General features: G+C 44.2%; 1 protein-coding gene across 18 annotated transcripts in view; it reads right to left on the bottom strand.

Moving 5' to 3' along the window:
* Sanbr (SANT and BTB domain regulator of CSR) overlaps positions 1–13,257 on the bottom strand; it is a 69,108-nt gene that overhangs the window by 18,764 nt on the left and 37,087 nt on the right. For 11 of the 18 annotated variants that reach the window (XM_087583576.1, XM_087583579.1, XM_087583580.1 and 8 more), the window contains 7 exon segments: positions 12,663–12,695; positions 11,308–11,407; positions 6,992–7,083; positions 5,827–5,855; positions 5,584–5,657; positions 4,510–4,598; positions 122–213 (listed from right to left, as the gene is read on the bottom strand). In XM_087583576.1, coding sequence (XP_087439702.1) covers positions 122–213; positions 4,510–4,598; positions 5,584–5,657; positions 5,827–5,855; positions 6,992–7,083; positions 11,308–11,407; positions 12,663–12,695 — 509 coding nt within the window. 18 annotated transcript variants of the gene reach the window in all.

Genomic DNA, 13,257 nt, shown 5'->3' on the forward strand with positions numbered 1-13,257 from the left:
TAAGTTAAGATTCACTCTGACTTTGATGAAATAAGAAACTGAACTCATACTACACGCTTTTAGTATTCACATGATTTACTCTGCAAAGCTAGAGCATCCTGCTTGCTTCCTGCTGATTTACCTCTGGTTTTTGTCTGAGCTGTTTTGCCGGGCAGTGACAGGCACTGAGGCTTTGACTTGGGCTTCAAGCCTAGAATAAATGCCTCCTGCAAACTGTGAAACAAAGGAGGAGGTTAATTTACTTGCAAGGAAATAAAGTCTAACACATAACATGACACACTTCCAACTTTAGAAAGTAATTTTAGTTTTGATCTATAAAACTCAGGCCTGTGATGTATTATGAACAGTAAAACTTACCATTTTAGCACATAGTTTTGGTTCTTTGACAAACGTATGCAACTGTATAACCTTCAGCAATGAACACACAGACCGGTCTTACCACACCTAAAAACATCCTCAGTCTGTCTGAGGCCACTCATCTGACACCTCCATCAGCACCCGTTCTCTTCCCTCGTCATATGGTTTAGCATTTCCCCACAACACAAGGCATACAGAATTATGCAGCACGTGACACTTTCCATCTCTTTCTCTTCCTAACTTAGCATAATGTACAAATTTGTCCATGTCGGGATACATATGTGCACGCGGCTCTTACTCTACACGCTTGTGCTCCTGTGGAGGCTAGAGAAAGGTATCAGTGGTCCTCAGTGCAGTCTCCCATTGAGCCTGGAACTCAAGTTATTTTTAGCTTGGCTGCAGCCTCCACTCTCTCCACTGCTCTCTCCACTCTCCGGGGTGCTAGGTTCTAGGCAGGCACAGGAACATGCTGGCTCTTGTCTGGGGCTGGAATCAGAGCTCCAGTTCTCATCTGCTTTTAGCCACTGTGTGATTTCTCTGACTCTATTCCTTATTTATTTATTTATTTATTTTTTTGGTTCTTTTTTTCGGAGCTGGGGACCGAACCCAGGGCCTTGCGCTTCCTAGGTAAGCACTCTACCACTGAGCTAAATCCCCAGCCCCTATTCCTTATTTTTTTAAAAATATGTGTAGTTTATTTGCAAAATCCCGAACTCTCCTTTCCCCTGAGGGAGGGTCTTATGTAGGCCATGCTGATTTTGAAATTACTAATAAGTAACCAAAGATGAACTTGAACTTGTGACCCTTCTGCCTCCACCCTTCGAGGGCAGGGACGTGCTACCCCATCTGCTTTATGTAGTACTGGAAATCAAACCCAGGCCTTTAGCATACTGGGCGAGCATTCTACAACCTGGATTACAGCCCTAGCACCCAAGTACTCTTAAGCCTGAGGGTTATTTGAAAGAAAAGGGTTTAATGAGATGTTAGAGAAAGGGCAGGTCCTGGAGCACAGCTCCATTATTAGTAAGGCTCCTAGGGAGCTGAGTCAGTGTACAGTGAACTGTAAATTAGAAGTATTCAACTGAACACAGGTGAGCAAGTGTCCTTGTGGGATGGACATCTGTAGGGTATGGGGGGAGGCCCCAGCAGGCAATGGGGGTGACTCTAGATGAGACCAGAAGACATGGAGTTTGGAGTGGCCACCTCCTGTAGCCAGGCAGGACTCCTAGTGATGGGATGAGGACACTACCCTGTCCACAAAACCTTCGACCCAAAATCTGTCCTGCTTACAAGATGTGCAGGACAGAGACAGAGCAGAGACTGAGGGAACGGCAAGCCAGTGACTGGTCCAGCTTGAGACCCAGCCCATGTGCAAGAACCGACTGTCTGCTGTGTCTGCACAGGAGCCTTGTCTAACTGTCGTCTACCAGGCTCCAGCCAGCAGCTGAGGAAAGAGACACAGAGACTCAGCCACACAGTAGGTGGAGCTGGAGGAGTCTTGTAGAAGAGTTGGGGGAAGGACTAAGGGACCCAAAGGGGATAGGGACTCCACAACAAGACTAATAGAGTCAACTAACTGGGGCCCTTGGGGGTTCCCAGAGACTGAACCAACAACCAAAGAGAGAGTGTGGAATGGCCCTAGGCTCCCTACACATATGTCTTCATGCAGGTCCTCCAACAAGTGGAGCAGGCTGTCGCTGAGTGAATCCTGTTCCCCTAATGGCCTGACCTGTCTGTCCTCAGTACGAAAGGATGCACTTTGTTCTGCAGTAACTTGATGTGATACCCAGGGGGCCCCACCCTCTCAGAGGAGAATGGGAGGGGAGAGGTGAGGGAGAGGCTGTGTGTGTGGGGGCGGGGGGATGGGAGGAGGTGGGGCCTGCAATCAGGACATAAAGTAAATAAATAGGTAAATTAATACAAGGAAAAGTATTCAATTGTGGCTGTCATCCAGCCTCACCCTCCCAAGTGCTGAGACTACAGGCGTGCACAATACACACTGCTGTAAGTTAAGCTTCCCCTATCTCTTTTGCAGCCCTTTTAAATCCAGGCAATCTCAGAATTTTGCCACATTTACCAGGTCAAGGACATTGTTTTGGGATCTTTCTAGCTTTTCACAATTATGAATACTGCAGTATAAATGCGTTCCTTCACAGAATGGCCCTTCCTGTGCTGTCCTACAGACTGTACAGCAGAACGGTGTCTGCTTCACATCCTCACAGGCACCCAAACGACGTCTGAGGCCTCACTGGAGGCTGATTTGTGCTTTGTAATGACTAGCGATGCCCCATTTGCTTGTGCCTCCTTGCTACCACAGCCCTTTCTTCACAGTGCTCAGCAGATCCTTTGCCTTGTCTACTCATGCATCACTGTTTGAATTCTTAATTATGTTGTATGTATGGGTGGGTGTTTTGCCTGTATACCCGTGTGCCCTTGGAAACAAGAAGAGGGCCTTGGGTCCCCTGGGGCTGGACAGGCAGAGGGTTGTGAGCCATGTGGGTGCTCTGGAAGAGCCACCTGCCACCTGGCAGGCCTGGGACTCACCGGGATCCCCTGCCCTGTCTCCGGAGTACTGGGATTAAAGGTGTGGCCACCATGCCCAGCTTGCCTATTTATTTTTGTTGGATTATTTTACTACTGAGTTACTGAGCGTTTTTTGAGATTGTAACTTAATCACGACATTCTCCCTCCCTTCCCAGGAATCCTTTATCAGACAGATGCTTTGCACATAATTGATTACGATGTTTGAACTGTCTGTTATCCTTTCTTCTTTGCAGTTTTGAGACAGGTGTCACTATATGGCTCTGGGTCGCCCACCACCTAGACCGGTTGTCCTTCAGTTCTCTTTACAGTGGTTTTAAAGAAAAATTTTCATTTTGGTGAATTTTGGTTAATTATTCTTTTGTGGATCATGCTATAGTATTGATGCTAAGAACTTAAAAGTTTTTGCACAATTAATTTAGTGATCACATGTGTACGTGTGCATATATGTGCACAAGTTTTCAGGCCTTTTAGCTACACAAGTTACCTAACTGAAGGTTACAGTTTGTTTTCCTTTGTAAATTTTATTTTCTTTTATGTAGTCCATTTGTCTCACTTGACTTTTACTGTTGAGAATTCAATTCAGGGCCCTGCGCATTCTGCCATGCGCTCTACCAAGGGGCGGCATCCCAGTAAGGAAGTAAAAATCTCCATGACAGGACTAGGGCAGGAGCTACAGTGCACTTATAATACAGACAGTAATGATATAAAATGCTGACAATATGTAATTATTGATGCTAATCACTAAGGCAGTGCAGGGAGAGTGCAGGTCTGACTTTTTGCAAGGCAGTATTTTATCTTACCTGACATCTAGGCAATATTATATGAAAGTAACAAATCCAGCACTTTCTCCAGCCACTGGCCAATAATGCAAAGCTAACCCACTCAGTGTGACATTTTACTTTAAAGGTATATGTTTATCATGCATGATACAGAGAACCTATGGACCACAGATAATGGGAGATGTCGAAAACTTGTATGCGAATTTTGACTGGCAGTGACTATAAAAATATCTAGGATGTTCCTTTAACATCCTCTTTTTTTTTTTTTTTCTTTTCTTGTTTTCGGAGCTGGGGACCGAACCCAGGGCCTTCTCTACCACTGAGCTAAATCCCCAACCCCCCTTTAACATCCTCTTAAAAAGTCTTCATATTTCCCATGCTAAAAATAAAACAAAGCAGGACTACTGTAGGTACAGTATACAGTTGTGTAACATGTTGGTTGAGTATAGTGTAACAGTCTGAGAGGCCCACAGGAAATGAGGCACTATAAGGAGGTACCTTGATAGAGAAAGTGTGTCACTGGAGGTGGCCTTGGAAGTTTCAGATGCTCAAGCCTATGGATCTGGATGTAGTGCTCTCTCTCACCTACCTCACCATGTCTGCCTACACAGCACCATACTTCCACCACACTTCCCACCATGATGGTAATGGACTGAACCTCTGATCTGTAAGCCTGCCCCAATTAAATGTTGTCCTTTATAAGATTTGCCGTGGTCACGGTATCCCTACACAATAATAGTTAATTATTGTCTTATTCATATTTCCTGATTAAATAAAACTAGGGACGACATTTTTATGTAAGTATAGTATACTGGTAAATAATTCTTACTTCTTTTGATTCCTTTGCCTTGACTCGGTCCAGATCACCCAGTCTCATTTTTATTAGATGCCCTGTAATTTCAGACATCCGCCGCTGATCTGAGGTAAAAAATAGAACATTACTTTTCATGAGACTAACATAGTTTTCATTTTTTAAGAAAGACTATAATTGACAAAAGTTTATGAAAATATCCTTTGCTATTTTTCAGGTGTATAATTCCATATATCTGTGAATAGTTTAAGGTAGCTGTAACAATTGCTAATCTACAGACAGTTGCACTGCCTTTCAGACTGTGGATGTGGTTTGAGTAAGTCTCCCAAAGGATGGTGTGCTGTAAGTCTGATCCCTACTACAGGAGTAAGAGCTGGGCATGGCAGGAAGTGGAAAGCTCACTGGGACCAGCAATCCTAGAAGAGATCAGTGCTGTTACTGCATGGCCCTGCCTAGTTCCTGTATGGTCAGGTTGCTATACAAACGCTCTCTTTCGCTCCCCTGTTCTCGTATCCCCAGGATGCCGTCTGCTGTGCTAGGAAAGTAGCCAGAAGACTTTCACCTGAGCCCAGGAGATACTGATATTGCAAAACTGTGAGCTAAATAAACTTCTTTATAAGATTCTCAGCTTTGAGTATTTTGTTGTAAGAACACTAAGGCTAAGACACAGCCTAGAACATATTTACTAATTTTCACAGTAAACTATGTAAGAAGCAAAGTATAAGAGCTCTTAAAGTCACAGATGTATAAATGACACATTCCCCACTGGAGGCTCTGGTGATGAACTGATTGGTGCCTAGAGAATGTGCACATGTTGGGCCTTATTTTGTAACCTTCAAAAGCAGTTAGCATGCTTTATGAAAGACAATTCTTGGGGCTGGAGACATGGTTTAGTGGTTAAGAGCACAAATTCTTCTCGAAGGGGTCCCACGTTTGGTCCCCAGCACCCACATCAGGCAGCTCATGGCTGCCTCTAAGCCCAGGCTCAGGGTATCTGTCGTCCTCTTCTGGCTGGAATGGTACTGCACTCACGACCCCCAACACACACAGTTTTTCTACCTGACTCGCTGTTACTCAGGTAACGACACTCACCGTCCTCTCTCTGTGCATCCTGGTTGAATCTCAAGGATCTTGTGGCGTCCCACTTGTTCTTCTGCATGCTCACACTGTTGGACAGATCCCACAAGAACAACACTGAGACTGCTTTCCTGCACTTCCACAGGCCCTGTGTCGAAAATAAAACCAACCAACAAGCAAACAAAAAACCACCACCACCACCAAAAAAACAAGCAAAAAAAGAAATAAATCCAATTGGATCAAGGAACAAATACTCACACAAAAGGAGATACATCTCTAGAAGTTGACTGAAGAAAAGAGAAGATAACATTGTCTAATTAGAGTATATATATGTCTCTATATATGTCTATATATATATAACATCTACAACTGTTATTTCATTTAAACCTTGCAGCAACAGCTAGAGTGGTGGTGCCCATATCACCCCAGCAGCGGCAGGCAGGCTCCATGAGATGAAGGCCAGCCAGGGCTACACAGTGAGACTCCGTTAAACAGACAAACAGTCAGTCTTGCAGCAAAAAAAGACCTATAGTGGTGAAACCACCTTTTTAACTTCAGAGAAATTAAAAAACTTATCAAAGAGAAAAAAATACTTTGTTTATTCACTGGATTTATGCTAAGCTTATGCAATACATTATAAATATTTTACACATAAGATTATATCGTCTTAATAAAATCACATTAATAAGCTTATATAATCTATCTTGCGCTTATGTCATCTCTTGACTAAGATGAATGTACTCCCCCCAGTGTTACTGTGGATCTTCTTCTTATGGAATTTTATGTACATCGGTGTTCTGCCTCCATGTGAGGGCGTGGATCCCCAGGAACTGGAATTCTACACAGCTCTGAGCTGCCATGTGCCACTGAACCTTGGTCCTCTGGAAAGCACCAGTGCAGTGTTTCTCCATCTCTCCAGCCCCATGAGGACCGGAGAACTGGCCTTTAATACATTTTGGAACTCAGGGATTCTCTTCAGTCACCTGCAGCTACTACTGCTCTATCAGTTCTGACATTTTATCTCTTCTATGACACAGGAAAATAGAAGTGGATTTTATAGGTAATAAAACAATTAACTTCAGTTTAAGGGTGTCTTTACTGTTTACGAATGCTGGTTACAAGGTGAGAAGGGTAAGCAGCGCACACAATGCGGTGTCTGTACAAGTCCTTTCCATGTCAAGCTCTTGGGAACAATCACTTACCAGTTGCTTGTGCAGCTCTACACGTACATGGTTCATGCCCAAGGGAGGAAATCTCTTAACACGGAGGGTGGTGAACCGTGCCTATACTTTGTTTCATGCCTTTCTTTTCGTCTGGAGTCTCAGCTACTAACACTGCTGGCACCACCATGTTACTCATTACTGCATTTGCCTTGACTGTACTTGCTTGTTTACATCTTAAGGACTAAAAACCAAAGAGTCACCTTCTCCAGTGTCTTCTCTTTCTTTTGAGAACAGGGTGAGGACAGTTGCTTTTTTGGTGGCTTAGTAAATTTCTTTGGCTTCTCCTTTTTCCCTGATAAACAAAGGACAATATTAGGAACAAGAGTCTCATTCCCTGCCAACGCCACTGCTATTTCTCAATAAAACAGACACTTAACCAATTCCATTTCTGAGAAGAGAGAGGATGAGGGCCTGCAAAGTCGACACAGGAGTCAGACTGAAGTTGCCACACAGGGCTCATTCCAATCTTACCTCTTCTTTGTACTTGATCAGAAGCTTTGAACAATGAAGGCAGAGTAAGCAAGCCCACGGCTTTGAGTGCTAACTTAAAATGTCAGTGAAATTACATATTTATTTATCTAATTTGACAGTGGAATCAACTTAGAAAAAATGTGATTTGAGAATAAGGGACAGAGCATCGATGTACGCATACAAACGCCTTCAAATGAATTTTGTTTGGGAAGGAGGTAAGGCAGGGATGGTTTGGGAAGCAGGATGGGACAAATTATATTCTGAATGTGGCCTCTGAAGTCAATATCCTGAGTCCATTCTGGTCAAGAGAGAAGTGGAATCTGCTGGGGACGGGACAGTACTCTAAGAACAAAGTATAAAGGCAAGGAGAATGCACTGGCTGGCTCTCCTGAACAGACCTCTGTCTACTACCTCCACACTGGCTCTGTCGTGATACAAGGACGAACCTGTCACTACTGCACATGGGAACCTTGTTAGATAAGATGCACACATAATGATCCCGAGAATACCACAGGAGGAAAAGGCAAGATAATAATACATCAAGAGGTATACATGGCTTGACGGCATAAGAGGACATAGGGTAAAGGTATGGAACAGGGCAGGGCAATGCCTTCTAAGTTACTGATATGAAAACAAAATATTATCAAAATAATCAAAGCCAGGCACAGAGTTAGGCAATTTATACCAGAGAACTTTGTGGGATAAGAATGTTGGGTCCTCTTATCTAAAGAGGGACCCACAGGGAAGAACCCAACCTGGACCTGCCCAGGGACACAACGCAGCTTATAGAGCTGCCATTATAAGGAAGTGTGAGCAGAGCTCTACATACTTAGCTGAGTGTCAAACTATGCCAGTGTGAGAAGCCCTGTCCCCTCAGTAGGCCACCTCTGCTTGCAAGAAAGAACTATTGCTGGTCAGATGACAGGGATTTCTCTGACTCCAACTGAACTAACTCATCCTTGCACATGCCTCAAGCTTCAGATCACTGGGTTAAAGTGTCAGAGGGCACTGACACTTGGATCTGGAAAAACAGCTAAAAGTCTATGGAGAACTTAGGAAGCAAGGAGACACTAAGGAGTGAGCCCTGGTATCTGACTGGAAACTGTTGGGACTCTTGGTTGTGACAGCTAATCCTCCTTGTCAACTTGACTGTGGACACAGTGACTGAGGCCACACACTCCTCTGCCTGTGTGTCTGTGACAATACGTCTAAAGAGGCTTCACTGGGGAGGGAAGACCCACCCTGAATGTGGGCAGTATCATCCAAGGATTAGTTAGTCTTTATTTATAAGAAAAGTACTCTTTAATAAACACAAAGTGAGGGGCAGAAAGCAGAAAGCATAACTAACATGGAGTCTCTCTATGTAAGCTCAGGAGACATTTGGAACTAGCAGAAGAATCAGTGAGTGTGAACACAGAACATTAGAAATGACCAAACCTGTGGTATCTGGAAAACCTGCAAGTTTGGAAATCAGACAACATCCTTGTAAGTAATGGCTGGTGAGGAAACGACATCCTTGTAAGTAATGACTGATGAGGAAAGTTAGAAAACGCCTGACTGACTATAAGCCAAGCGGGGCATGGTGGTGCACACCTATCTAGTACGTTGGTGGCTGAGGGGAGACTGCCTTAGGCTTACATTTCAAGTACAGGCCAGCAAACATGACATACAAGGCTCCATCTCAAAAAGGAAAACAACAACACAGGCTTAGGATATAGCTCAGGTGGTAGGATGCTTGGCTACCATGCACAAAGGAGGTAGAAAAGGAGGATCACAAGTTTAAGGGCATTGACTATACAGTAAATTATAAACTAGCTGGGGACATATGAGACCCTGTCTTAAAGCAACACACACACACACACACACACACACACACACACACACACACACACACACAAATTCTAACCCCTGTATATGTATGTGTATTTATGAAAAAAAAAAAGGTCAAAATTTGTCAAGTGTATAGCAGTAGTACTTGGGGTAAAACATTTTAAATATCCCCAGCATACTTTAGAAGAAGAAACTAACAGTCTGGTTGGACACTGCAGAGAGGCTGTAACTGCAGAGAGGATGGAAGGCCAAGGCCACTGGGGCTACAAGAGACCCTGTCTGAAGCAGCGGGACAGTAAACGTCCTTCCCGTTCATCCACACCAGTGACCTAAGCTTCTACTTTAAGAATTAAAAAAATACCTTTCTGGCAGTGATGACGTCCCAGAGAGAACATGGCTTTTGAAAAGACTCGCCCTCACCCCTCAACAGGAGAGACGAAACACAAGACAGGCACCTGCTACAGAGCCTAAATTCCTACCTCTGGGATAGAGATGCCCCTTACCCATGCACAACCAGCAACCTTGAGTGTGGCTCCTACAGGAGGATTCTCCTGCAGGAGAAAGAAGCCCTGAAAGCACTCTGATTCAAGATCAGTGGGAACCATCCTAATAAACTCATTTTGTGTTTATAAAGCCAGCCGACCAGACAGACAGACAAACAAACAAACTCAGTTCCAAGCAATTCCACAGAAGGGCATACTGTGAGAGCAAATGTAAAACAAACTATAGAGAAATCTAGGACATGCAGGTCTGGATCTTTCAAATCGTTAGTAGTAAAACTCTAAGCTAACCAAGGAAAGAAGACAAATCTAATATGACAACCAGAGACGGCAGCATCACCTGTCCTTCAGATGCAAAAGGACGAGCACTTGGTGCCAATGACTTAGGAGAGATGGATACAATTTCTTCAACAATATGCATTAACAAAACACATAAAATATTGAAAACTTGAGCAACATGACAATAAAGAAATCAAATTTATAATTTAAAACCACCTATGCAGAAAACTCCAGGGCCAAACCGTGTCATTGCTGATTTTTATCATGACTTGTGAGAGAAAGTCTGAACATGCAATTATAGAAAAGAGATGTCTGGGCTGGGGGGCTGCTCAGTGACAAACACTGCTGAGGAGCCTGAGACCTCTATGCCCCCTCTCCTACCCCCTCTCCTACCCCCTCTCCTACCCCATCTCCTACCCCCTCTCCTACCCCATCTCCAACCCCCTCTCCTACCCCATCTCCTACCCCCTCTCCTACCCCTTCTCCTACTCCCTCTCCTACCCCTACCAAAAGAGTAAATGATACACTTTTTCATTCAGGAAGTTATGTATATGTGATATCAAAACTCAAAAAAAATTCCTGAGTGCTGAAAACATTCCAATGGACATCAACAAAAATTTCTTAGTAATTTATTAGCATGTCAAATGGTATGAAACATAAACATAATATCTCTTTAACAAATGCAGTTTAACACTTGAAAAGTCAATCAATATCAGACTGACATTATAAAGGGAAAAAGTCTGTATGATCTTAAAGTAAAAAAGCATTTGCTACATTACAACATTCATTCACTACAAAAACCTAGAATGCAGACCAGATAGGATCTTTCTTTTTTTTTTTTTTTCTTTTTCTTTTTTCTTTTGGAGCTGGGGACTGAACCCAGGGCCTTGTGCTTGCTAGGCAAGCGCTCTACCACTGAGCTAAATCCCCAACCCTGATAGGATCTTTCTTAACTGAGAAATGTATTCATAGAGACCACTAGTTAGTATTACAATTTAGTGGATGAAGACCAGAAGTTGTAAGTCACTTGATGTGGGTACTGGAACTCAAGCATGGGTCTTCTAGAAGAGCAGCAAGCTTTCTCAACTCTAAACCACCCCCTACCCCACCCCCAGAGTACAGACTCTACACAGAGCATCGGTCTATTCGACTTCTCTGTGCTTGTGTGGACACACGCACGCACATGTGGAAGCCAGTGTGAGCCTGGGAGAAGATGGCTTCCACTACCACGTGGGTTCCAGGCAGGGCTCGGCAGGCAGCATGCGTCTTTTCCTAGTGAGCCACCATGCCAGCCTGCGTTAGGGGATACTAATGGATCTTCCTTCTCGTTCCTTTTTCTTGTGTAATCTTATCAGACATAAAAAGCCAATCCCCCATGTTTGCATTAAAAGATTTAGAATATAACTCTCCATATAGTGAGGGTTGATTTTAATTACTTTGTTTCTTGGAAATTTCTTCTTCATCACCGACTTCATCTTCAGTGACCTCAGACCCGGTGGTGTACTCTTCCTCCTCTGAGAACAACGACTGCTGTTTCTAAGTGTAGAGAAAGACTCATCTCTTTCAAATTCCACAGTACTGTCACAGGCAGCTCTTCAGAACACACTTACCCAGTAAGAACTATGAAGTGGGGCTAGGGACATGGCGCTGCAGTTTCACATGTGCATTACTCTCCTGAAGGCCACCAGTGGGTTCCCTGAACCCACAGCAGGACCATCGCTTACAACTACCCATAACTGACTCCTCAGGGTCAAGTCCTCTGGCCTCTGTGGGCACTCAGACATGCATGTGCACAGACACACAGACAAAGGACAATAAATACTTAAAAATGGACTAATAAAGTACTGGCTCTGGTAATGTCAACACTTGGGAGGCCAAAACAGAAGTATGGTAAGCTTGAGGCTACCCTGTTCTACACAGTGCCTCTATGCCTCAGAAAAATGAACAAACACACACAATCCAATTATACATGCCAGTGATCCATCCCGGCACTGAGAACATAGAGGCAGGAAGATTGGGTTCAGAGTCATGTTCTGATTCCAGGCCAGCCTGGGCAACAAGAAATTGTCTGAGAAGTCAAATAGCAAAACAAAACAAAACAACAACAACAAAAAAACAAAATGCCCCCCCCAGGAACTTATTATTAGACTCAAATGTGATTTAGTCACATTTATATGATTTATATGCTTCATTGTTTAGTATGTGGACACAGGTAAGAAGAGCTCAGAGAAAACGTCCAGGAGTCTGTTCTCCCCTCCACCTTGTGGGTTCCAAGGATTACCCCAGGTCTTCAGGCTTGGGGCAAGCACCCTTAACTGTTATGCCATATCACAGCCCCTAAAAGTGACTTAGCGGTGATTTTTAAGTTTTTAAACCAGGGCCTTGAGCGATGGCTCAGTGAACAAGGACATTTGCTGCCCTTGCAAAGGACTACAGTTCACATCTCAGGCCTCAGGTGGATCACAATGGCTGGCGGTTCTGATAACGCCCGCCTCTTCTGGCTTCAAGGGCACCCCAACAGTGGTGGCAAGCAGCCATCTTTTCTTTAAGTCTTCTAACCAGAATCTTGCCTCGGCCTTCCAAATTGTGGGACTACAGGCCTAAGTCACCACCACAGGGTGTGCGTTTTTCTTAAATAATCTATGGCATTTTCTTTATACAAGCAAAACTGGAAAGGCCACCCAGAAGACAGACACTTAACCAGTTTGTAAAATCAGATGCTATGATTGCATTATGGAACTTCAACGCAGAAGCAAGAGTCCACAGACGCTGAACCTAGCGGCCCACTTACCAACTGCAGAGTCCAGTTTTTCAGTGACAAAAACTACAAGGAGAAGAACAGCAGGTTAGCAACCTTGCATGGCGGCTCCTTACCCTCACATGATTACAAGTTACAGTTCAGGTTTAACTCATTCAAAACTTAGGCTGAAGGTGATATCTTAGTCTAATGAGTCAGTCTTTAAAAATCCCTGCCTAGCATCAGGAGGACAAACACCAACGCCAGCCAGCGAGGCTGCAGACACGAGGCTGCAGAAGGAGCCCACACGTGTGCAGCCACTATGGGACTCAGTACCAAGGTTCTTTCGTCAACAGACTGAAGCTCGTGCTGCCACACGATGACTCAGCATGAGCTGTGTCCACATCCCAGCGGCTCCGAGTCCACGAGTTACAAGACCGTCACCTACTCATGCTCATTGCTTACTAGTCAGAGAAGCCAGGGCACATCCAGACTGGGTGCTTATCACCAAGGAAGTGGCCAAATAAAACATGGCACACACACACACTGGGACTGAGTGGAGCCCTGGGGAGAATGGCACCTGCAGGAGACTGCAGGAGAATGGCTGCAAAGGGAAGGAAAGCGCTATGCTAAGTGAACTCAGTCAAGC

This window comes from Rattus norvegicus, chromosome 14, assembly GCF_021556685.1.
Source record: "Rattus norvegicus strain SHRSP/BbbUtx chromosome 14, alternate assembly SHRSP_T2T, whole genome shotgun sequence".
NCBI classification, from domain to species: Eukaryota; Metazoa; Chordata; class Mammalia; order Rodentia; family Muridae; genus Rattus; species Rattus norvegicus.